Below are 27355 nucleotides of genomic sequence, written 5' to 3'. Positions count from 1 at the left end.
ACCAGTCAAGCGTGTCCTTTTTAATGGGCAATCGTATTGTTGAAGGCTCTGCTCCTGTAACTTGGATTGCCCTAAAACGTCCTTTCTTTATGAGGGATGCAATCATTTCAATTTTCAGTCTCACAGTTCTCTGTTGCTGTAGCGGTGGAGAGAGCCACTCCAATACCCTGAGCTCCCCCGTTTTCTTTTCAAGCTGAGACAGGGCACCTGTTAAAACACAAACAAATCCCACATCCCTGCAGGACTGAAGAATCTTCTCAAAATCTTGGAGGTGAAAAATGGGTCCTGGTTTCATTTTGCAATGTTACATAAAGAAATGTTAAAATAAAAGTAATTAGGAATTAATTTAGATAATACACACAATCAACAACACATACAAAATCAAAAAATTACTAAACACTACAACACTGAACTCTTATCCCAGAGTCTGCGACAGCTGATAAACCTTAAAATGACAGAGAATTGGAGAAACCATGTCCGGATTCATGTTTCTCCAAATTACCTCTGAAAATGGCTCAGCTGTCACAGATGGTCAAATCGCCAAGTCAAAAGGACTTGAATATTTTTTGATGCAGAAAACATCTGGGTTGACTGTCAGTCACTCCATCCAAATAGAGTTAGAACTTGGCCAGAGCTCGAACTCTAATTGGTGAGTATCACTTAACATACCTTTTAAACAGGACTTTTAAAAACAAATGTTATAAACAAGAAACCTTAGGGTTACAAACCAATCAAACCAGCAAATAATTTAATCCTTCTGAAGTTTCTGTCAAGACAGAGATTTTCCAAACACAGCAAACTTCTTGAATTCTCTGCCGGAGTATTCCTGTAATAATAATTAAAAGAACTACAAAACTGGCAATTTGGATAAAAACCCTCAGAAACATCAAAATAGTTAGGAAATAAAAAGACAGGATCTTAAAGAGACACGTGTCTTGTAGGTGATCACACAAAAAAATAGAAAAACACATGAAAGCTGGCTGTAAATACTGCAACAATATCTTAATAATAATTCTTATCACAAAAATCTGAAAACTCCTTAACAAGAAGTGCTTGAAGGGGTTAAGACAACCTTCCTAAAGTATTCATCTGGTATTAACAACAGTCACTATCTATCAGCATTACTTACAAAAACTAAAAATAACAAAGATTATAAACTTAATATCAATAATTCTTAAAACTTTGAATCTTGGATAGATATTTTAAAACAAAACTGAAAAAGATGACAGATAATCTTAAACACAAATAATTTCACTTAAATTAAGGATAGTCAAAATAATTAGCACATTTACATCCATTTATGTAATGCCCTCTCTTAATGAATAGAAGAAAGCAAAGACTATAAAGCCCATAGTATACAGAAATATTACAGTTTAAATCTTCTCATATGTAGTCCAAACAGAAACTAGGAAGTTTACTTAGACTCTGCCCCCCTAAAAGGTTGTTCTCGCCTCAGGCAAGGGAAAGGAAATGAAGTCATCAAACTCAAAGCCATCAAACCCAAATACTCAATCACTTTTAGAAAAGCAAACACATTTACAAAAAAAACTGGTAAACAAACTGTAAAGTCTGTGGAACAGTTGGGTGAAATGCCCCGTATAACATCTGGATGAAGCACTGTGTGAATTTTCAGAAGTTTTCTATCCTGATCTTGAAGGAAATTCCTGACCTGTTTTTTCTCAGACACTTGTTTGAATTGCTGCGATGGGCTGTCTGCTGTGGTTGCTAGGCAGCTGTGACAGGGCGGTGCTTTGAGGAATGTCTGCCCGCGCCCGTCTCCTGTGTGCTCCGGCACAGCCTCAGTCTGCGCTATCCCGGGGGTGCGGAAAGGAACGCTCTCGCCCGGACCCGCGCGGCCCCGATCTCCTTTGGGCTCCGCTCGGCCTGGATCTCCGCTCGGGCTGGTTCCCCCTGGCTCTGCGCCAGCACCCGCAGCCAGCGGGAGAATGTCCCACACCGCTGGTGCTTTTGTGCGCTTGCAAAAAGTGAAAAAGCCCTCCTAGCTCCAGCTTTCGGGTTTCGCGTTACTGGTGCGCGTCCGCCGCCGCTAGCACCTATTCGGCTGCCGCGTCTCGCTTTGGCCGGCTTGGCCCTGGCCGGCACTTCCCTCACGATCTGTGCGCTTTCCCCACGGACAGCTGCCGTGCGAGTTTTTGTCACCGCGCGTGTCACTGGACCCGCGGTGCGCGTAACCACCGCCGGCACCGAGTACGCCGCCTCCGCAGCGCTCGGTCCATTCCGCCACTGCAGCACCGGGAGCGCCGCCGGCATACGCGTTTTCGCCTCCGCGTCTGCCCCGGGCTGTCCCGCGGTGCGCGTAACCGCCCTCCTGGTCCCGAACTTACGCCACTCTGTTAGCTCATGGACCGTATGGGGGTTGAAAAACAACCCTGTAGCGTACCCGTAATCTAACAACTGTGGGAGCTCTCTCTGCAAGTCCATGTCTTTAATCTGCCGCTTTTTTAAAAAGCAAATAAATAAATCATATGCTGCTTGCCTTTCCATTTCTAATCAGCGCTGTTGCAAGGCTTACAGACTTCGGCAGCACGTAGGCTAGGACTATATTTATAGCTCCTAGGGCCGCGACCCGCAGTGGTCGTTTGCCGTCCCCCCCTTGCTTCAGAAGGACCCGCTCCTACTTCCCCATCCGTGGCAGCCGTGTCTGTCCGTAGTCGTCGACGTCGGGGTCACCATTTGATGGAGAAGGAAGACTTGCTCGCCATATGATGATCGACAAGTCTCGTCTTTATTCCCGAATTACGGATTATTATACACCTTTTAATTAGCTCATGCATAGTGCAAAATCCCAGCTCACCATTGGCTAACTAGCTATCAGCTATTTACGTGCTATTTTGGTATAACTACTTATTACTTTCCCAGGCTGTTTTTCTCCACCACCTGCTCGGTGCATTACTTCATCCGCAGGCCAAGGACACAGTTTAATTGGAAGGCAACTCCCCTCATTTTCTATCTTGGTCAAATTAATCTCACTGTGAGCTTTAGCTCGGAGCTAGCTTGTTACAAAGCTCTCAACACAGAACATATTTTCATTCTGAGTATCTTTCTGTAAATGAACATTCTGTCTCAACCAGGAGGTATTTTTGACCAGCTGTTAAAACTTCAGAAGTACACCTAGAAAAGAGGCAAAGACAGTTTCCTGAAACATCTGCCTTTTATTAAAAGTCCATCATATGGGTCAAAAGAAGGGTGAAAAAACCAAATCAGTCCTTTTACTTCTTCAGTATGTGATTTCACAGATACTTTTAATTTCATTTTAAAGAAAAAAAGAAAGTAGCATGTACAGGGAGAACAATCCAATAGGAAATACTAAATCTGTACCTGTTTGTGTGTCAACTCACCCGCAAATGGTGAGTTAAAAGATAATTTGTAGCATTTGAAATGTCTTCAAGTAGCCTTTACACTCAGCAAAACTTTGGTCACAAGTGGATAAGGTGATCATGGGATCTGTTCCATGAAAAAAAAATATCCCCTTAGATTTTTTTTTCCCTACTGTTTTTGATATATATTGCATATTGTGCCTTAAGGGCAGCAGCTACATAGAGATATCTCTCAGTATTCGTTCAGTATTTGACAGTTAGGCTGTTCCAATGTACCTTAGGGATTTTTATTCTAATTTTATGCTGTCAGACTTTTATTTCTCTGACTTTGTATCCTCTGTGGTAATATTACTAAAAGCTTTCCGGTTTTGTGGGTATTTTTATTAAAAGAAAAGTAATTGTATTAATCAGAGCTTAGTTTTTCTTGCCTTTTTCTTCCAGATTATCCCAATGGCATTCGGCTCACGTCAGCTGTTCCAGGAGCAGATATCAAAGTACTCATAAATTTCAATGCACCAAATCCTCAGGACAGGAAGAAGTTTACAGATGATTTGAGGGAATCAATTGCAGAAGTTCAAGAAATGGAAAAGCACAGAATAGAGTGTAAGTACAAAGGTACATATAATGGAGCATTTTCCAGCTAATCAAAATAATAAAAAGTAATATTACCCTTGGGAAATTTAAATTTTAAATTAAAAATTACCATTAATAAAAAGTATAAGAGTATAACACATTAGAACTCTGTAAAAGTTCAAAATAATGTGGGTTTTTCTGTGACTTTATCTTGAGAAGAAGGAAAAAGCCAATAATGCCTTAAGCCCCGGCTGAGTTCATTGACTACTATTTACTGCAGTGTAGCTGCAGTGGAATTCATCTTGGACAAGCTGCAAATAACAATGGGCAGAGGAGAGCTGGGTCTGTGATTTGTAGCATAAATTACAGGAAGAACTTTAGGGATAATTTGGACAGAAGAGAGCTGGGTCTGTGATTTGTAGTATAAATTACTGCAGGAATTTTTAGGGATAATGTGGAGAAGAAAGATGGATCCGTGATTTGTACTATAAATTCCTGTAAGAATTTTAGGGATAATGTGGACAGAGGAGAGCTGGCTCTGTGATTTGTATCACAAATTACAGCAGGAATTTTAAGGGCAATTTACCTCACACTGAAATTCCCAATGATGGCTCTTCCAATAAGCTTCATTGAATTTTTCTTCATTTCCGGGTTGCAATTCCTGTGGTCAGTAAGGAAGTCATGGTCCAAACCGATACATTTTGCTGGTAGTCCCGTGAGTGTCTGAAGATGAAATTTTATCCCATTTTCCCAAAAGAGAAATCCAGCTGTGGGTAGAGGGGTGAAACTCCCTGTGGGACGTTCTGGGTTGTTTCATGCCCACAAACACCCCTGTAAAAGCCCCCGTGTGTGTTGCAGCCGAGCTGGAGAAGCAGAAGGGGGTGGTGCGTCCCAGCATGTCGCAGCGCTCCAGCCTGAAGAAGGACTCCGGGAACGGGACCCTGCCCCGGGCGTGCCTGGACGACAGCTACGCCGGCGGCGAGGGGCTGAAGCGGAGCGCGCTCAGCTCCTCCCTGCGCGACCTGTCCGAAGCAGGTAAGAGCTGCCTCTCCTCCCCGGCTCGCTGCATGCCTCCACAAATAGCAGTGGTGGAATCTTACACTTCCAAGTAGCTCCTTACTCCCCCCTCCTCGGCTCGTGGTTAATTTCTGTTTGTTTTGGGTTTTTTTTTTTACCTTTGTTCTGTTAAGCGGCTGCTGTTTGAAAGTATTAAAGCCGTTGTAGGTTGCTATAGAAACTTTTAAAGGACAGTGAAGACAGAGGAAAAATTGTAAGTTTTTAATAAAACAGAAGTGACTGACTTGTGCTAGGAGCAATTCACTTGGTTTTCCTTTCTTTTTTTTTCATTGCCTTTGCTTTTTCCCCCTCATAGACTAGGCCTGGAAAGGGAAGGAAAGCTCCTGGTCTCTGTGTGACGAGTGCTTTCTGTGTACTCTGTGCTCAAGTGTACCTGTGTCACCACCTCGATGAATGAAACTGAGTGAAGCCCTACTAAATTCTCTCTAGAGCTGTGTAACACCAGTGTGCCCCTGATGCTCTTTTCTGGTTCTGTAACTCAGACACAGTTCCTAATTCTTGCAAAAAGAGGTTGTTGTGAAGTACTCTTTGCAACAGAACCAAAGAAGCCCTATTGGACAAGGATGCTGATAACCCACAAAGCCACTGATGTGTCTTAAGTTTTATTAACTGGTCAAAGACTGGAAAGCAGTGGTGATACAATTTGTTAGCCAAAGCAAGCCAGGGGAAGTTGGGCATGTTTTTATTTGATGGTTTGCCTCACACCTGGCATAGCCATGTAATCTTTCAGTGTTAAAGATTCCTGTCACTGACAAGAACTCTTATCTGAACACCATGTCCACTATTCAGAAAGTACTTCCATAGATAGTAGCAACTCTATTTGTTTTAGTTATTTGGTTTTTAGTTCATAGGCTGTGTTGCATACTCTGCTTTGTTCTTTCAATTGCAGTGATGATGTCCAGTGTAGTCATAATTTCAATATTCTGTATATCTTTGGTAGTAGACACTACTTACCTATTTCCTTTTTTTTTAACTAAAGAGGAGACATTAGCTATGCTGCAATAAATAAAATTGTTGTAAACTGAAATGATAGCCTGTGTTTTGTGGGTATATGTATGTGCATACAAATATGTAGAGAGTGAGCTCTTTCAATTCTTTTCTTCTCTGTTTAGGCTTTCATACTCACATCTCCATGTGCTTCATTAAAAAGACTTAGGCCCTTGATCCAAAATCAGGCTGAAGTTGACTATTGGTGCTTGCTTGGCTCCAGCGGATTTTAGATCAAGCCCTAGTCTTCACCACTCTTATCTCTCAGATTTGAAGATACTTCATCTTTTTCTGTTGTTTTGGTTTTATTTCATTAGAATGAGAACTACCATATTGTTAATATGTGAGTTCAGTGGGTATCTGTACCCCTAAATGTGATTTCTGATTAATTTTTTCATTCCATTAGAATTACTCATCCCTCTCTTTCAAACACTGCCATGTATTTGAATTCATATTATGGGTTTAATTCAACAAACCAACATTTGTAATCACAAACACATTTCACAGGGCATGCCTACAACTGGCATGCTTCTTACTGAAAATAACCTTTTTCCATGACAAAAAGTAGAAATCACTCACAGACTGCAGGGTTTATCAATGAGTTTGTTAAACCCAACTAAACTTAATTTTAACCTGAAATAACTGAGAATTATGGAGAGCTTCTGTTTGGTCTTGTGCAGTGCAACTGACTTGAGAAACAACCAGCCTGTTATTTGCTTTGTTATTTGGTGGAATGACTTAAGGGAGATGATCCATATCATTCTGCCTTCTCTCAGGGAATAGCTTGCATGTGAGGCTAATTTTATTTTTAATGTGGGAGAAGTGATCCACAGAAAAGCAAAGAAATCTCTTTCAGTTAGGAAGATACTGCCCCTCAGTGATTATCCCATATTAAATTGCTTCTCTAAAACAGGCCTGAGTTAGGTTCCCTCAAATCCTTCTGTGGATGAAGCACAGGATGAACAAGGAGGAGGAACAGGAGTGTGTGGGCCTGTAGGAAAGTAGATTTTTAGAGAGACCTTTCTACCTTGAATCAAAAATAAATCTAACAAACAAGAGAAAATGGCCTGATTTCATATTTATGCAGGAAGGCAGGTAAATGTCCAGTGAACATTGCAAACTCAAAATTTTAACTGTTTATTCAGTGAAGGGAAATGTGACTGAACAGCATTTGGCTGCACAGGTACTTGACAGAACTATTTAGGAAAAAAATCCATTGCTGTCCCCCAGACATCCCAGTAAATGGAGGCTGTGGAAATTACTAAATTTCTCTGAGTGACAATTCAGCAGCTTCTGAGATCTAGCAAATACCCTGACTGATTCTGCCTCCTAGGCTGGGCATGCACAGAAAAGCAGGATGTGTCCATCAGGTATCCTTTCCTGAGAGTGTTTCCATGCCTTGGCCACAGCAGCTCAACTCCCAGCTGTGGGAAGGATGTGCTGAGGATCTCTTCACTGGGAGATGCTGTTGTTCCTTGTGCCTTGACAGTTCTTTCCATGGAATATAAAACAGAATGTGACATCCAAGTGTTCCAAGATGCGAATATGTCAAAAATATTTAGGGCTTTATTTTTCTCTAAAGATAAATGTATAATTTTTATTGCACATTCTTGAGCTGGAAGAACTGAATTTATTTTTTCCAGACCTTGAAATTCTTAATTTATACAAAAATATTAGAGCCAGGCAAATTTTAATGAATCTAAAGCTGAGTTTTATGAGTTTACAGGAAGATGGGAAAAGTGTGATGTCCCCTCATGGCCACTGTTCCACAGGAAGAATGATTTGGTCACTAAAGCAGAGCAGAAAGAGTTGGACTGGCTGTGTTTCCCATTCTGTTTCTCCCAGAAACAGTCCCATTGCACTGATTTTAGGTTCTTCAATTTGAATTCCAGCCACTTTGAATTGCTGGGGGACCCAGTGCTTTTACATTGAGTTTACAGAGGAATTCAAACTTTATTCCCACATCACTAATCTGTAAGGTGGGAGTAGTATTTACACACTGAACTGGTTTAAAAATTGCAGTTTTCTTGTTTGCCCCAGTACTCCACAACTGGCACAGCCAGGTAGTACTGACCAGGTGAGGGTGGTGCAGTGGTTCCTGTTACTGAGAGCTGGGCTTGTCTAAAACAGCCACAGGCCAAAAAAGATTACTGCAAAATCAAAACAAAACCAAAGGTATTTCCAGGATTAAAATAGTTCTGTTTCAGTGTGAAATCTTAAGATTGTACCTGTTTCACACAGAAACAAGCTGAAAATGTAAAGGTGGCAAACAGTACTTTCCCCCTCAAAAGTGGTCTCTCCAGTCATTGGAGAGAGTAATTTAACTTAAAACTTTTTTCCAAGCTTTCTCCCCCAAGACACTCAAAGCCAAATCATAATACTAAATCATAATATCAAATCATTGATAGTCTTTAGCTATCAGTTATCTCACTGGCCCAGAAGAGTTTCAAGAACTACAGAGCAGGAGTGAGAAATATTTCCATGAACTGAGCTGATCTGTAGCCTAAACTGTGAGATCACCACACATCCTGTGATGTGTCCTGCACACATCCATTCTGCAAGGTGCAGTGGCCTTTATTAATGAAGCTCAATATTCTTTTGGCATGGTTAAGTTTGTAAAAATCTTGTAATCACTTCATATCTCTACTATAAATTTGAAATGTTCTTGGCCCTATATAGTGCATGTTCATATATGAGGCATACACTTGTGTAAGTTCAAGATATTTCTTGCAAGGAATATTCATATCTAACAGATAAGGTTAAATTAATTGAAAATTTATTTTTATAAATTAAAGTCCACTCTAACAGCCTTAAAATATTAAAGTAAGCTTAATATATTAAGCAAAACTAATCTTCAGATTTGATAAATACCACCTTGCTTTGTACCACAGCTACTAATTATCCTGCCAGTACATGCTTGGGTGCAGTTCTAGTTTAGAATTTCCCTGAGATGCATGTGAAGGCTGGAGCTCCAGGGAGGCATTTCTGCGATGGGATGCTATCCCAAAGACCAGGGAACAGTCTGGAATAAACACACATTGGCAGGGGGAATGCTCCAGGGGATTTACTGAGTAAACCCACCACACTGCATGTCAGCACAGAATCGGGATCAATTTGTTTTTAAGAAAAAGAACTAAGCCTCTGTACGGCAGTAGTGCCTATCTGAGGGAAATTACAGGCATTTAAGGTGGATTTTTCTGTTTGTTCTTGGCTTTGCAAGTACTACTTTGCCCTGGAGTTATTCTGAGCAAAATTCCATCTGTCGCTCTCTGTCCGTATTTACTGTGTCCGTGGTTATTTGATCAGACTGTGACTCCTGCCATATGCAAAAGGCATTGGATTGTTGTGTTTTCCTTCATTTTTGGCCACGTTTAATGCCCCGTGTCAGCTCTCAGTCTTATTTGCAACCCTGACTGCTAAGTTCCGAGGTGGCTGCCGCAGTGTGTTTGCATCAGCAAGCAAGAGTGGTTGGAGTGTTAATCAGTACTAATCCCGTTATCAGAGCAGCAAAATATCAAACCTGACTAGGAGTCAACATAAGGGATGAACAAACCCAGTTTTTCTTGGGGGACTCATAAGATAGTAGAGTTTGGCTGAGGCTAAAACTGCAGCAGGAGATGAAGCAGTGAGCTTTTGACAAAGAGCCCATCCAGGGAAATTGTTCCAAATCCCAATGAATTTCTCAAGTCAAACACAACACCTTGACCACAAACGCCTTCCCCTCAATTTAATGTCACTGCAGAGGGGTTGTACTGGGGAGCAACTCTTTTTAAGAGGGGAGAATGTTCCAGTAGCCTGGAACTGTAGCTCTTACAAGAAACTTGTTTCAGGGCAGTGTTCTGTGACCAACCAGGTCAATACTATGCTTATAAATCCAGCAGGTGGTAGTTTTTGGTCATCCTGATCCTTTGGGTAGTCTGAATTGCCCTATGAGCAGTTCCACTGCTCTCTAGTTCTGATCACAGGTACTTTTGGGGTGTCTGTGATGAGGGTACATCATTAATTGGTTAAGTGATGCTGAAATCCTCACATTCTCTGCCAAAACTACCTCTCAGTGTAGAAAACTCTGAATACAGCCAATGCAGGGTGGAGACTGATATTTGGCCTTGCAGGAAAACAAGGAGAGAGTGCTGAGAAAGCTTTGGTTTCGAAAGCCCTGCAGATTTTAGGGAAGCTCTGAGCACCAGGAGGGCTCCTCAAAGCTCAGCTTTGTTTCTGCACCCTGCCAGGAAAGTATTCTGAAACTTTACAAAGCAAAGCTCCACAAGTTATCTTCTAAAAATCTCTATTTCCACTGCAGCCAGATGCTATTTTCTCTGCTGTGAACTGAGAAAGAAAATCTGAGATCCTGTGTCCTATCCAGCCACTGAGGTCTTCTGGCTCTTTAGGCAAACTGTCTGGAGTTTCACGTGTGGGTTTAGGCAAAAGTTTTTGCAGTTTGAGACTGTTGGAGTACAAATCCAACATGCTTAAAGATAAAGCACTGCACAGCTAAACAAACAAAATCTAGCCATAATGTCAAGACAGATTCCAGATTTACTGATCAAAAATTAAGTTTAGTTTTTTTTTAAACCTCATGAAAGAATATTGTATGAAATCCACTGAGGTTCAAAGCTGAAATTGAAATTATAAATTCGATAAAATGATAAAACCGATGAAGTGATAAAACGGATTAATTGATAAAACCGATGGCCCTCACAGTGCCCCACACTGAAGTTCAGAATATTTCAACGTTAAATTTTGCATTTAAGTTAATGCCACCCCACAACTATATCTCAATATTTAAAGAAAAAAAAACCTCCATGGCCGATTAGCTTCCAGTAAACCAAACCCTTTAAAATCATTGCTGCTCAGCATCACAAGCGCAGCACTAAACCCAGCTGCCCAAACACCTCTACTTCAAAAGTTGTGCAAATTACCAACAAAATAATCACCCCCCGCTCGTGTGAGCCGATCCCCAGCACCAGCAGCTCTCCAAATTTCCACTGATCCCCTAGAAACGCAGGCAGGTGCAGGGAGTTGCTGTCCCTGCTGGCCCTGAAGCTGTGGGGCTGTGGGGCCGCGGCTCCTAGCGCCGGTCGTGTCGCAGTCTCTAATCTCTGCTGTTGCATGTCCTGGGCAGGCAAGCGTGGGCGACGCAGCAGTGCAGGATCGCTAGACAGCAATATGGAAGTAAGTAGGAAGTTCCTGATGTCTAGCTGGATGTGATGATGTGCATTTCAAACCTTTCTTTTATATACATACATATTTTTTTGCTCTTTTTTCTTCTAACATGTATATATATACACATATATATAACCTGCCTGCCACGAGTAAAATGCATGCCTAGGCTATTCACTCTGTATTCTTCCAGCTTACAAAGCACTGACAGCTTGTTTTAGAGCAATGCCATTTTTGGTTTGAGCTAACCTTGTTCCCTTTGTTCCTGCCAGCATGGTTAAATGGATATGATGTGTCCTTTTGCCACCATTTCAGTCTGGTCCCAGCTTAAAAGCCCACCTTGCTCTTTGTTACCGAGTACACTGTTCTTGCTGTTTGATATTTAGCTACAACTATTGACTGTCATGCTCAACCATCCCCATTGCTTATTTTCGAGTTCAATTGCTAAATGTATGCAGTCATGACACCATGGAATTGCACAGATAGGGCATGGGAGGACAAAAAAAATTATTCAGATAGGTGAATTCAATGTGGATTTCATGAGATTTCATTCATCTTCAAACCATTTATATATACTGTTCATGTCTCTGAATTCAGCTTGCAGATTTTTTCTTTTTTTTTTCTTTTTTCTTTTTTCTTTTTTTTTTTTTTTTTGTGTTTGCTTTAGGTAGATTACAGTTTAAATCTAGCATACTTTGCCTAACTACTCTTGTGTCCCATAACTCTTTAAAAATACAAACCCTCAACTTCAGCAACTAAATTCCAGGCTAAATAATAGAGAATGTTGGACCATAGGTCAGAAAAATATAAGCACATAGAAATGTTAGTGGCAAAAATGGTATGGTTCCATTTAACACAAAATGCAGAGGTAGGCCTGAGAAGCAGCACTGTCATATATAGTAGTGGAAAACTGCTATAAATAAATATTTAAATACCATTTTAAAATCTGAGCTGTAACTGTAATATTTGCTGCTGTATGTTTAACTATTTAGGTTGCATTTAATCTAGCGCTTTTTTTTTGTGGTAAAAAAGCAAGTATGGTATTTTTTGCAGTATTTTAAAATGTATTTTTCCTTTAAAAACACACTTGTAGGTCTTATATCATGTTACATTTCCGTGACATTTTTTTTTTTAATTTGAAGTCATATCACTTTATGTCAAAATATTGAGAGAAAATCACCCAATGCTTAACATCCTCTAAGAAGGGCATGAGTGCCCCACTGGCCACTTAGGGAAGGTGGAGATAAAATTTCCCCTAGAGCTCTCTAACATAATCCACCCATGTTAACCCTAAAGGAGGAGTTTGTGGGTCAGTGTGAACTTTTTCTTTTCTTTTTTTTTTTAATTTTTTTTTCCCTTTCCGAACATTTCAAGATATATTTTTTTTAATTTTTATTTTCTATTAATTTCTTTTTAGGGGTCCATCATTAGCAGTCCTCACATGCGCCGAAGAGCTACATCAACCCGAGAGTGTCCATCTCGCCCTCACCAGACTATGCCCAACTCCTCCTCACTCCTAGGGTCCCTGTTCGGTAGCAAGAGGGGCAAGCCCCCCTCGCAGAGCCACGCGGCCGCGCAGACCCCGCACCACGCGGAGGGCGCGGCCGCCGCACCGCACCCGCACCACGCGCAGTTCTGCCACCAGAACCCGCCGCCCTACCACCACCACCACCACCACTACCACCCGCCCCCGCACCCGCACCCGCACCAGTACCACCAGCACGGGCACGGCCACGGGCACGGCCCCTACCTGCCGCACGCCCCGCACCACGGCCCGCACCACGGCCCGCACCACCACGGGCCGCCCCCGCCGCCCGCCGCCGCCAGCACCAAGCCCAAACACAGCGGCATCAGCACCATAGTCTAGGCCTAAAGACCCTCCTCGTGACTCTAGTTCCAAACCCAGCTGCAAAGGCACTTAGAGGAAGCAACAAAATCACACCGTCAGTTTTTACCCAGGCCGTTTAATGAGCTTAAAGGCTTGCTGTTACTAAATAAAATAATTCCAGTTAGCCCAGGCCATACTGGTTTTACTTATCTACTGGATAGATGTTCACCACCATCTGGTTAGTTCTTATTTCCAAACTTGCCTTGACAACGTGCTGCTTGCTGAATCTGAGGAAAGCTACCTTTTACACCAAACCCCTGGACAATTTTACACACATAATGAAAAGCTAGCCTATGAAAAAAAAACAGGGAAAAAAGTCAGACAGAACCAAGTGTTGCATTCTTGCTCTTTTACTCTCAATGGGCAAAAAAAATAAGTAGACCTGATATGGTTGATGAAAGTACGTAAGTAAACTTTATATAATATAAATATATACATATATATATATATATATATATATACTGTATAGTTAACATTTGTGCTTGGAAAGAAATTTTTTCAGTCCACAAAACTAGCAATATAGACTTTACAAGGAATTCCACTTACTTGATAGGACAGTATAATAGATGAATAGCATATGAAAGTAGACCAAAACCATTAAACGTTAGAAACCAATTTCAAACATTTCAGTATTTTCATCACAAGTCCCCTGGACTTGTTAAGATTTCTAAGCAATCATTACTAAATGTGCCAAGTAACATAGCATTTAAATGTTATAGTCCAATACTGCTTTGTATAAATCCTTATTTTATTAACACGATGATATCATACGTAATCAGTATTAGAGCTGCTCTGCTATTTCAGGTAAGCAAACTCGTTAAGATGCAGTAATTATTCCGTAGCAATGGAGGGTGCCCACCTACCAGGGGGCACCTCCGAGCATTGGTCACACAAGTTCTTAGACACTTTAAAGGCTGTGATAACTGTGAATTTACATGATCCACATTTCTTTTGTAAGCATATGGATTGAACGAGCACATGGGAAGAGTTCCGCCAGGTGCATGTAAACACTGCAAAAACATTCATCTCAAACATGAAAATGGCAAACCTCCATCCTTCTCAGCTACTTTGGTTCCTGTTTACCATAATTGCTCATTTTTACCCCCAGCGAAGCTGAATTCTAGTCCAGAGTGTTTCCAGTGGAAGTGCTCTAAAACTTGAAGGTTTGTTTTAGAATTTAGTATAGGGTTTTTTTATATATATATATATATATATTAAAAAAAAATTCAAAATCTGTAATTCCATGTAGCCATGTGCTAGCAATGAAGTGGCTTTACCATTTTTACTCATCACATTTGTTAGTTTGAAACACCCAGCACTCAGCAGGCTGAGTTTATGCTCAAACCTTCACTTCCATAGTCCAGTTAGTTGCAAGACATCACATAAAAATAGGCTGTGCTGTTGTTGCTTATGTGTTGTAACCAAACAATTTGCAAATTTCTCTACAATTTGTATCCCGAAATCCTGTACAAAGTTATCCATGGCACCTACTTTGTAGTTTCAGCACTTTGAGCCACTGCAAGGACTTAACACCTAAACAGTAGAGACAAAGGAATCACAACTGCAAAACTGTACCAGCCTAAAAGCAAACCTTGAAGAGGATGAGCAAAAAGTTCCAGTGAGAGATGGGTAAAAGTAATCACAGCTCCAACCAGTCGGGTTTCTGTGTAACAGAAAACAAACAGTAATAAAAGCGTCCCAAATCGGGAGGACATGGGAGCAACAGAGTGACTTGTCCTGTTGGCTTGCTCATGGCATCTCTAGCGTGGGGAGGATGGGAGAGGTTCAGTCATTTTTTCCCTTTCATACCATGGATACCACAATACCAGCAGAACTGCAAACTGAGCACTTTGTTCACCTCCACAGAGAGCAAATACAGCAATCTAGAGTTTAGCCTTTTGTTTCCAGCAGTTCACGTTTGTTTCACACATGTGCAATATGTTTTCCCCTTCTGCTCCTTCTCCTCAGAATGATCTCCATGAAAAGAAAACAAGTGATTATTATTCTTTTTCTGTGTCACTCATTCTATTCTAAATTCTGCGGCTTACCTTAAGAGGGCTCACCTGGGTCCCCTGAGGCTCTGTTCCTTGCAGTTTAAAAAATATATACTGTTCTTATAAGGGAAAGTAGAACTGTCTGCATGTCATCTAATGTTATTAGTGTGAGGCTACACTCTACATATTGTATAATTGCAAAATATATCAGTGTTACTGTTGATATTAGTTGAAGTAAAGTGATAACATGTTTCAATATGTAGACTTTTCTTCATACATCTGTACCAATAGTAGAGTCTAACTGTAATTTATAGGTTGTTCCAGAAAAGATGAAGAACCATTTAGGTGCAAACATCTCTGAGAAACTGCATCTTTTAATTAAAACAGAGGTAAGAAAGCTCCTCTTCACTGGGTGATGGAGTCTGTACTTGTTTCAGATGCAGAGGCATAATGGAAGTAAAATTCTGTAGATGGAATAAAGGCAGAATATGCAGTAGCAGTGGAGAGGAAAATCTGACTCACTGTGTTGATTAACGCTGAAGGTGTTAAATCTCCCAGATCTGCATTTGCTTTGTGTTTAAAAAACCCTTTCATTCATTTAAATTAGAGTTACATATATTCTGTGCTTAAACAGTGAGCCACAGTTTAATGCCTGCCCACTGATTTTCCATGTGCAGTCAATGTATTTGTGAACCAAAGTGTTGAGGAGATGTCACAAACGTGCATGCACAGAAACATTTCCACATGGTTCCATGGACACTGGGGAGGAGAATGTGCCTGCCCTGGGCCTGCAGGGAGTGTGAAATCACAGATCACTTGGAGGCTGGTTAGAAACCAAAACTGGTAACCTGAGAGCACGGGATTTGGAAACTCTGTTCTTGCTCTTTCAAGCCAAGGAGGAGAAACAGTGGACTTTACTTTTTTTTTTTTTTCCTAGTTTTGTTCTGTTTTGTTTCTTAGACTATGTGTTTCTATGTACTCCAACCAAACAAAAGTGTCTTGGTGTCAGCACAAGTCTCCAGACCTTTGCTGCTTGTTTAGGGTCATAGTAAAACCTCTCTGACTCCATCCTTGATCAACAGTTGCTTAGAGCAGTGTGGGTCGTGCCTAGAATGGGAGAATTCCAGCACTTAACACTGCCTGGGGTTAAGAAAATGAATTAAAATGAATTCTTCAGCCTGCAGACAGGAGTAGAATGGAGAGGGTTTTTTATCAGATACCATTGCCAATTACAAACTGGTACAGAACGGCATAGACTGACCGTGATTCTCTCTTCCCATAAACGATGTGGCAAAGCAGTAATGTTGATTTGGGCAAATGAAAGGGAAATGTAAAGAATGAAGGTGTGGCAACAACAAAAAAAATCTTTTCTGGGACAACAATCAAATATATATTTGGGGTTTTTATTTTTTTAAGTTAAGAATGAAATGTAAAACAATGTAAAGAAACAAAAAATCAAAGTTCATCCTAATATAATGTGCGTCTTGTATTGCTAAAAAAAAATAGTCTAACATACAGTGTAGAATGATTTTCCCATCATGTACTGCATGCAGCAGAAGCCTCTTGTTTCTTGATAAAATGAGCTGAAAGACAGTCAGCAGATATTTAAACACTGAATCTCTAGATGTTGACTTGCTGTTCCATATGAAGCTGTGTGTTTTCTGCAGTTAAGCATGCATTTTGCTGTTCCCTTGTAAAATACCATCGCACTTCTTGACTGAGAAATGGATTCTCGTGTATATATTTCAAAGAAAAGTGGAACCAATAACAAGATTCAATTTGGAAAAGAGAAAAGGGGGTGGTGAAAATGGGACCAGTAGGGGGAATAGAGAATTATCTAAATTGTACATAGTGTGTAAATTAGCATTACTATAAGTCTGCAGTCACTTTGAGGTTGCCTATCTCCTGCTAGGAACTTAAATCAGCTTTGAGTTGTATTAAACTGTTAGAATTAGGTCTTGAATGCAGACTCTTAAAGACTTCAAAAATCATTATGCTTACAAGAAGCTTCTGTTCTGGGGAGGCTCAAGACCCCTTTTGTAACTCTGGGGAAGAAAGGAGTGCTTTAATTTTAATATGCATTCTGTTTGTAAGTAGTAACAGACCCTATTGATGTAAAACTATAACTGTGATCATGTGGAGAAATCAAATAAATCATTTAAAACTCTTTGTTTCTCATTTAATGCAATCCAAGAGCTTCAACTCCTCATATTTGAAATGAAGGAAATTCCTTCCAATGGTATCCTGGCCCTGCTGAGGCAGTGGGATTTGTGCTGCTCACTTCAGAGGGGCCAGGAACTGAGGATCAGGTGGAGGAGGTGGTGAGTGGAGTCTGTGACCCGTCCTCACTCAGCTTGGTGGGGTAGTGCTGAAATAAATTGAGTTGTAGAGTCACTAAAGAGCAATGAATCCAACAGCCAGATGTGCAGACAGGGAGAGAGTGACTCCAGCACCCAGATGTGCAGACAGGGAGGCACAGCAGAGGTCCTGGTGGACAATTCCTAAACCCTCGAGCCCCGGAGAGTGCTGGCAGCTTTGAGACCTTCTGTCCCAGGGGCTGTGTGTCCAGCTGACCCCACGCAGCCTCAGGAGCTCCTGTCCAGGGCACTTGTGCCCTGCCTGGGCAGGGCCCCGTTTGTCCTTTCCAGGGTCAAGTCCTGGGCTGCTCCGTGGAACCCCCAGGAGCTGGCAGTGCCTCGTGGCCACGGGCAGGGAGCCCCGGACCCCTCAGCCCAGCACCGAGTAAGTACTGCCCAGTTACTCCTTGTCCTCTGTTTGTGTGTCTCAGTTTCCAGCCCTGAAGGATCCTTTGCCACACGTGACCTTCCCAGTGTTTGAATTGCAGTTACACTTTGACAATCACCTGTGGATATTCCATTGTGCCCTGAACTTGGTGCATTTCCAGCCTTTCCAGGAGATTGTAGTGTGTTCTGGAAAGCCTGGCCAAGCTAATGCTCAGCTGTCAGTTAAACTAAACACTATGTTTGCTTCTGTTTTCTACAAATTTTAGGACATTCTTGAATTATTTTGTGGGAATAGTCAACTATGACCTCTTTCTGGAGGGCTGTAATTTCAGGATGCGCATCTTCACCAATTTTTTTTTTTTTTGGTAGGTAAGTACCCACTTACCATCATCCTCTGTGCCACTCTGAGCTGTGGGAGCCCTTTGAAGGTGACCAGTGAAACATCCTCTAGTGGAAGTAGAAGAATTTGCAGAGCTGTTCTTCACTGATGCTTCTATTCCTGGTTTAGAAATTAGGATTTGTAGAACTTTAGCAGATTTTGAGAAGACAAGAGGTTTGCACGTGGCAGTGCACTCACAGATTGTGGGAATGAGTCGTCATCCAATAAACAACTTCTCAAGCTCTTCTAGATAGCAACTTTTTAAAAACAGGTTCTTTCCCAAGAATTTTTGCCTTTTTTTTTTTTTGTTGTTGAAATAAAGAAATGCAAGATTAAAAGGACAGAAAAACAAAGATCTTCAAATGTTTTATCTGTATCTTTCTTCAGATTTTTGTTGACTTAACAATCAATGAATTCTATTTAACTTTGTTTTTTTCCAGTTGGCCTTAATGATTGATTTTGATTCAGAGTTTCATAAAAACAGGTATGGTATTTTAGCATATATTTATTTTAATAGTTGTGTAGTGTTTTATTCATCTCCACCCTGTGTTACAGCTGCATTAAATACACCTTTTCCAAAGGAATCTTTCTGGATTTTTACCCTGCTTAGTGATTTTGGTGCCATATTTTGTTGATGTAAAATTCCTGGAAGGGAACATAGCACAACCAATTTAATAGAAATATCTGAACCACACAAAAAATTCATTTTAGGTGTAGTTTTTTTTAAGTAAGCCTTCTTTCTGTTTCCTATTATTTCAAGAATTAAAGACAAATCCTGTATTACTCAGCAAAAGTAAATCAACTTCAGGATGAGGCTGGTCATGAAAGTTAGGAAAATCTTAAATTAATATTTCTGTTGGAAGTACTTCCTCAGCTAAGCAAGACTTAAATGAAAGTTGTGTGTGCATGATGCTGACTTGAAGCCATCACTTCTTCACTTTTTCAAATCTTTAGATTTATCATTTTTGCCATGTGAATAATCACACATTTTTAGGGATAAAATGGAAAAAAAACAACAACAAAACCTTTATTTAGCATTTTTGCAGTAACTGAGATGTGAAATTAGCAGCATGGTTCACGAGACACAGCAGCTGAAAGCAGCCACAGGAGAGTGCAATCCATCAGCTCTGCTGGGTAACGGCACCACTGGAGCTTTCATTTATTTTTCATCCTTGGACACAGTGCTTTAGACAGGTCTGTGTAATGAGCAAAGCAAAAATAATCTGTCTTTAACAAGATGAGCAGAGGAAATTCATTCCAAGGCAAATGAAATATTAGGAGGGCATGATGGAAATGTCTTTTCTCTGCAGTTTCTCAGCTCTGCCACAGCACAGTGCCTGGTTTCTGATGAGGAGATGGGCCCTGGGTGAGTGTCCAGGGAAGTGGGAGAAGCAGGGATGGTGCAGGAGTTCTGTGACTCAGCAGTGGGATCAGAGTGAACCAAGGCTGGAAATTAGTTCATTTAACCATTGCCAGTCTGACTTTGTAGTGATTTTTTATAGGAGCAGAGCTCAGCTGAGTGTGGGGCCCTGAAGGGAGGTGCCCACCCCCTGAGCATCTTCCCCCTCCACCAGCTCCCCGTGTTCTCTTGGCTGATATTCCTTCACTTGCTGGGTAATATTTCTTTATGCCCATCTCCAACAAGGAAGAACATTTTTATTTAATGATTCATCCTGTATATTGTCCTTGCCATCTTTCTGGTAGTCTCGTGTCTCTGCTTCTGCCTCAGCCCTTACACCAGGCTCCAAAAAATGACTCTGCTGTAATTAAAAATAACATCCAAAAAAACCCCAACCAAACCCCAAAAAACCAACCAACCAAACACACCCCTGCAATCAGCAGAGTTTGAGATGCTTCTGTTGTCCTTCAACCCCTGAAATTGGAAGAGCAGCAACATTTTCCAGCCCAGTGACGAATGTGCTGAATATTCCAATTCAGACTTGGAGCATCCCACGTGTTTATAGCCCTGAATTTTCATGGCATTTCAGCAGGTTTTAAAAATGTCCTTGATTATGTGCTAACTCCTCTGCTATGCCAATCTGTACATTTTCAAAATCTTTTGATTGTGTATTTTGTGCCTAAAGGAGGAGGAAACTTTGTTTCTGCTCTTCCTATTTTTTTTCTACTAGTACAATATGCAGTTTCCTGGGCTGTTGCAATATTCCATTACCCTCCTCACAAATTTCCAGACTGCCAGCATAGCTTCATGCAAAAAAACCCACAAAAAACCCAAACAAACAATAACAACAACAACAACAAAAAACAAACAAACCAAACCAAACCAAAACAAAACAAAACAAAAAAAAAACAAAAAAAAACCAAACAAAAAAACCAAAAACAAAAACAAAAAAAAAAACACAAACCCAACCTGTCTATATATTAGTAGTGAACCACAGGGGACATGTCCTCAGCAATTCCTCTGACTGCAGGAATTTGAAATGCCTTTGAAAAAAAGCTGGTGAAAAAGCACTGGCATTTTGGGTCATCTGTTTCTCTTCCCAGATGAGAAAAGGGAGAAACAGATGCCTCATTGAACTAATAAATAAATAATAAATTAAATTAATAATAGAAATATTTAACATAAATATATAAATAAATTATTTAATAGAAATACTTAAATTATTTGATATAAATAATGTAAATAATAGTTTATTAATATTGTACTAATAATTATTAATGAAATGTTCTTGAGTTCATGGAGCTCTTCCCTTGTCTCTGACATTACAGTGCAATGAAGGTTATTTTGGCAAAGAGCTTCTTGACCCATGTCCCTTCTGTATCCATTAATAGTGCCAAGATGTGCTTTAACCAGTTGCTGCAAGGTCTTTTTATAGCCAGCCTTGGTCTCTCACTCATCACTGTCCCCTGGGTGTGACATAAAGGCAGCACTCTCCAGGCTGGCCCACAGCTCCTTGGGTGCAGTCCCACAGCAACAGCTTCTTTCCTGCACTGAGCTCAGGTCACCTCCCCTCGCTGAGCCAGAAACTTGATTTCAATACACTCTCCAGCACATTTTCCCTTGCTTGAGAAACTAAATCTTATTTGGCTGTTAAAAAAAATTATAGCGTGAAATAAAATATAAAATACTTCAAAACATGAGGCAATTTAGTGCTTCCTTTTAATCTAACATGGCAGAGCTGATGGACAATTTCCCTGCAAGTGCCACCTGACGTTGTGAGAGTCCCTTTGACTAACAGAATGTGTCTTTATTTTTCAGGTGGTTTCTTAGATGGCCACAGTCCAGTCAGTGTGAATGGACAAGAGCCTGGACGAATTTATTGATGTATTTATACAGTGACCATGTTAACATCTGGGTTTCAAACACATCACATCACTTGCACAGCCCACAACCAGGAGCAAAAGTGGAAATACCCGTTCCTGCCCTCACCTTTCCCAGGATTTCATATGTGAAACAGCTTTTTAAAAAAATGTTCCAAGTCAGGAGGTGATGCAATGAGCACATCATCGATGAGCACACGCCTGTGGGAAAGACAATTATGGATGTCAAGTGCAAAACTTTCATACCATCTGTCAGCTTGAACAGGAGCAAACAATGATTGCATAAAAAGAGGAGGAATTGTATGCATTTTCCTGGAAATGCTGCAAAGCCTGGTGAATGTTTTTGTAAAGTGGTTTAGTAACACTTTTTCAGTAAATAAAATATCTATGTCTCAAAGACCTAAATGTTATCAGGTCATTTTATTGCTGAATACCAGTTTTTAAGCAGCTGCTGGAAAAATATGGAAGAATAAAAAGGAAAGCTGAAGGGTATTTTTATTGTAGTCATTTACTGATCTCCACTTCTCTTGCATTAATTCCTTCTCAGGAAGAAATTTTTCCGCTTCTGTGTGGAATGGGCTGAAATGGACATCACTGTGGGAGTTGTGGTTGTTCACAAAATGTGGGTTATGAGGAGCTGTAACAGCTGAGGGATTGGATGGCCCAGGAAGGGAACCTGAAATGATGGGAACACGTGGATGAATACCTCAGTGGCAGAGACAGCAGAGAGGAGTCATAAATAAAAGTGGGGAAAGGAAAAGGTTGGGCATATTGCTGAAGCAAAAGAGAAAAATACTGTTTTAACTTTTTTTTTAGTAGATGGTGCAGTTCTGTGCAAGGCAGTTTGAAGATGTGTCAGGTCAGGGTGGAGGGATTCTGCAGAGAACTGCAGCTGCCAGCAGTGTGATTTCAGCTGTGGTTACACACAGCACTGGATGGGAGAAGATCTGTGGTGTGGCACCACTGGTGCCAGCGCAGGGACAGAGCATTCTCCGTGCCAGTGATGGTCCACCTGCAGTTTCGTGCTGTGGGTGTGATATCACCCCCTGTGACTGGAAAACCCCAGGTGTTTATTTATTCAGGATATCCCCACAATGCCATCCTCATGCTTGCTGAGTGAACACACAGGGTGGGGTGTGCTGGCTGCTGCCTCAGTTCTTGTGGACTTCATGATGAGGCATCTTTTCCCTGTGCTTCCCAACTGCCCAGCCTTGTTTTCACTCTTTGGATCATTTTCTTCAAGCAGTTTGTACCACGCTCTGTTTATCCTTTCTTTCAAGCTGCCACATCACCCCTACATCACCAGAACCTGCCTGACTTGTCTCAGGAGAGGGTGGCCTCAGTTTAACCCTTTCATTCCTGATATTCAGTCTGGCAGGTGTTGTGGGACCTGCACCTCTCCTGCCCAGGAAGATAAAAAACTAATTTTTTTATAATTTTTTACCTCTCCTGCCCAGAGCTGGGATGTGGCACTGGTGTGGCAGTGCCACCCAGGTCCCCTCAGAGGGACATGGTGTGGCTCTGCCCCATTAACCCCACATGTCACAAGGCTGAGGCGTGTCCCCTTCTATCCATACCATCAAGCACTGGCACCTCATCACTGCACCCCAAAGACTGCCAAGTGCTGCACCCAGCTCAGCGTTCCCCACCCATTGTTTGCTGCCCGGGAGCATTAGACATCACCTCTTGCTTTTCCACCTTTCAAAACCAAAAGAAGCAGGATAATGTTACTTAATCAGAGCTGAGCACATCCTCACCTTTTCCTGATCCCTCACTCTCAGCCCTTCTTGTTCCCTGTTATGAATAGAAAGTTGTAATTTTTTTTAAGTTTCAGAGTTAAAAAAACCAAGCCAGACCGAGTCAGACTTCTTTAGGTTCCCTGCGAAGAAAAGCCCTTAATCACTCGTTGATGGTGGGTGATTAACCGATTGTTTCCCTGATGCTGGCTGCATACCAAGAAGATACCAAGAGAAACCCTCCAGGGTAAAGAGACAACCCTCCAGTGACACCAGAGACAACATGCAAATGAGAAACGCAGTGCACCCTGGATTGTTACAGTTTTACAGTTTTTATAAGAAAAACCCCTAAAATCACGAGCCATAAGTGACTTAAAGTGACGTCTAAGGATGGGAGCATTGTCCCGTACCTGCTTAAACCTTTTTATTTCTCACTCTAACCTGAAAAGAAACTGATTAAAGAGACCCCCCGGGTTTCTAAACCAACAAACTAAGGACTCAACGACTCTCCCGTGAGGACAGAGTCCCCAGTTCTGTCTGCAGACCAGCGGACAAAACTGCATCATCCTCCTGCTTCGTGCCACGCCTGGGAGCAGCGGCGGCGAGGGCGCAACCCGTCGATTTCTTCCCACCTGAGCTGATTCTTCTTAATAAAGGCATTAAAAAGGAGAAAGATCTCCTGCCCATTTATTTCAGCTTGGGGGCTCGTCCGGGATAGCCACGCCTGAAGAGGACACCAGGACTGGGACGGCCGCCCACCCTGGACCTGCAGGACAGCTGGCTATCAGGACCAGAGAAGATCGGCTTGGGACAGTGACACGGAGCAGCATCGGATAGGTGAGAATATCCGGCGGCGGGAGAGGGAGGCGAGCGAGTGTGTGTGCGTGAGACGAGGGCCGGCAGCTCGGCCCCTCGAAGCGAGTGAGGACCCCTCAGTACCGCGGTTCCGCACCCCCGCGAGGGGGCCGGCCGGGAACAGGGGGAAGCGAGTGGAACTGGTGATTGAGGCGCCTCCAAAGGGGTAAAGAGGACCCCCCTCCGGGCGTGCGGAGGAAATAGCTGTGTGAGTGGCACGCACCCCACAGGACCCCCCTCCGGGCGTGCGGAGGAAATAGCTGTGTGAGTGGCACGCACCCCACAAGACCCCCCTCCGGGCGTGCGGAGGAAATGCTGTGTGAGTGGCACGCACCCCACAGGACCCCCCTCCGGGCGTGCGGAGGAAATAGCTGTGTGAGTGGCACGCACCCCTCCGGGCGTGCGGAGGGAATAGCTGTGTGAGTGGCACGCACCCCAAAGGCCCTGATACAGGTCCTAACGAAAGAAGTTAGGGTATCAGGCAGTTTGGCCCAGACAAAGGGCGCCTCAGAAGCCAGGGTTTCGAGGTTTGACTGTTTGAGCCTTGGCAAGGGAAGGCCAAGGTCTCTCTAAGTCCTGACGAAGGAGGTCAGGCAAACCTCAGAGGTCAAGACCTCGAGGATGTTTTTTTTGTATTTTGGTTGTTTGTTGAGTCTTGGCAAGAAGGCCAAGGTCTTAACAAAGTCCTGACGAAAAGGGTCAGTGAAATTGGAGTTTTGGCAGGAGGTCGAGACTTCTTAAATAAGATATATTTCCTTTAGAGAAAAAAGACATCTTTGTGATTTGTTTAGAGGCAGAAAATAATGGGAGGGTGCGGTAGTAAGAAAAGTGGCCAAAGATTAAAGAATATACCTCCCCACAGTCCCCTAGGTGAACTATTAGAGAGATGGGACTTTATAGAAGGCACAGAAGGATTAGATAAAGTTAAGATGGTACATTACTGTTCAGAAGTGTGGCCAGAATTAGAGGTGCAAGGAGGATGGCCATGGTGTGGGATGAAAGACAAGTGGATGTGTCAGCAGCTGAGTAACTATCTGACGGCCCGAGAAAATAGAGAAGAAGAAAAAGCAATAGCCAAAGCCAAGATCATGCTTGCTATAGCCAGAGAAAGTGTGGGAGCAAACAACCCTTTCCTACAGCACAAGGTCACAAAAGAGTGGGGGAGTACACCACCAGGAGCAGGCAAGAATACGGCAGTACTGTCAGGAACAGGAGGCATGGAGAGGCCTCGAGTCCCTTTGAGTGAAAGCTGCTGCTATTACTGTGGAGCAACTGGACCCCCCGCCCAAGACTGTTTAGCCTAAAGTTGTGAAACCTTTGCTAGCTGATCAAGATAGCAAAGGAAGCAGCTTTAAGACCAGAAGATCTGGTAAAAGGTTTTTTTAAGCAGAAACCACACCCGAGTAGGGAAAAAGAAAAAAAAGAACTCATATTTTGTGAAATTTAAAGTTACATCAAGGGATATGGGGGAGTGGTTAATATCTGACGGACGGGTGTTGCTAAACAAAGCACATGCTAGGATGGTGCTAACAGAGCTACAGAAACTAACCCACTGGGGAGTCCAAGGACTATGTGATTATTTCCTAAGAAATAACCTGTGCATAAGTGTATATGGTCTAGCAAAAACAATTATAAAAGAGTGTTTAACTTGCCAAAAAGTGAACCAGTATGAAATAGTGAATACCTTAGACTCAGACTGAGGTCCACATTTTGTGGCCCAAACATTGCAAATTATAATTGAAGCTTCAGGAATAAAGTGGAGATTGCATACTCTGTGGCACCCCCAGAGTTCTGGGAGGGTGGAACAAATGAACAAAATTCTCAAAAATGAATTGGCTAAAGTGTTTACCCCTAGCGCTCTTGCGCATCAAAACAAGACCCCAGTCTGATATAAGGATTTCACCTTATAAAATGATTTTCGGATTGCCATTCTTGTTAACACCCTATAGCACAGGAGACTACCTGGAAGGAGAAATTTGAAGGCCCCTTTCAGGTACTCCTCATCGCTAATTCGGCCGTGCGAACCAGAGAAAAAGGTTGGACTCACATTACGAGAATTAAAGGACCAGTCCCACCCCCAAGCATTGGACAAAATTCTTCAGTGTCTGGTATTGGACCAGATTCCACACCACTCTCACCCCCGGGCATTGGACAAGATTCGTCAGTGTCTCCTTCTGGTATTGGACCAGATTCCACACCACCCTCACACTCTAACTCAGGACAAGATTCAACTGCATCAGGAGTTAATTCAGCTGAGTATACTATTATAAAAGGACCAAATGACTTAAAATTGACATTCAAAAAGACTGATGAACTGCATAAGAAAAAAGTTTAAAATCATAACATGTCTTGAAGTGTTTTAAGAAATTTGTAAAAGTTAAAAATTGTTAATAAGTAATTCTGGTTAAGTCGGCCCAACTTGGTACCAAAGACCCCAGGTTAATCTTCTCCAGAGTGCTCCCCTAGGAGGGACCAAATTAGCAGGGACAGATCAAGAGAGGTTTAACCAGAGGAGCAAGAGACTCTAAAGAACTTGGAGACTTCTTCTCAGTAAAATCCTCAAGAGGCAAGGCCGGGTGGGCAGGCTGTGCAGGATGACCCATACCGGACTCTTGGGAAGGGTAGCAGTGCTGGCTCTGATTGCTAGTGGTGCTCTGGAGAGCCCAGGAGAGCTGTGCAATGAGTACTACCAACCTTTCTATGAGAAAGAAGTAAGCTCCTTGCTGAGAGTCCACAACAATTGTGTTAACCTCTCCCAATTGATCTTTTATCAAGAGAATAAGAAAATATATTGGATGACCCAGAACACTGCCACCTTTAGGCAGCCACTCCTGAGAGAGCACCCTGTAGGAGAAACCTGGTGGTGCTTTGAACGTGATGCTACTGAAGCAAACCTGGTAAATCTGGTAAAAGGAAAAAGTATTTCTAAATATTGGAAGGGCACGACAAAAATTAATCTCTTTCAGGAAACCCCTAAACACCTGTTTTGGGTCAATGGTACCACAACATCCACTGAATTGCCAAGAGACTGGTCTAGTGGTGACATCATTAGAATTATAAAACAAACTGTCTGTATAATACACAAAGAATCTGGATCAAGTTTAAGAGTTCCTATATATGAGGATTTGAGAAAAACAAAACTGAAGGAACAATATATGTTAAACAAAATTTTGAAACTACAATCAGAATTAGAAGTAATATCTAATCAGACCGCATCGGCTCTTAATCATATTAATGACCAACTCAACCAAACCAAAACAGTAGTTTATCAAATCAAATTAATTGTGGCAGTCATTAGAAACACTTTAAACGAAATAAAAGAACTAGCATATTTACAAAATCAAA

General features: G+C 41.9%; 1 protein-coding gene across 1 annotated transcript; it reads left to right on the top strand.

Annotated features, from left to right (window-relative positions):
* The first annotated feature begins 2247 nt into the window (after positions 1–2247).
* LOC135308311 (IQ motif and SEC7 domain-containing protein 2-like) lies at positions 2248–13002 on the top strand. Its single transcript, XM_064433252.1, has 4 exons — positions 2248–3941; positions 4770–4946; positions 11098–11147; positions 12553–13002. Exons 1-4 carry the CDS (start codon positions 3920–3922, stop codon positions 13000–13002), a joined length of 699 nt encoding a protein of 232 aa, XP_064289322.1. The 5' UTR covers positions 2248–3919.
* Positions 13003–27355: the final 14353 nt, after the last annotated feature.

Source organism: Passer domesticus, chromosome 9 (genome assembly GCF_036417665.1).
Source record: "Passer domesticus isolate bPasDom1 chromosome 9, bPasDom1.hap1, whole genome shotgun sequence".
NCBI lineage: Eukaryota > Metazoa > Chordata > Aves > Passeriformes > Passeridae > Passer > Passer domesticus.
The sequence above is the reverse complement of the archived record's forward strand: the minus strand, read 5'-3'. Positions and strand labels throughout refer to the sequence as shown.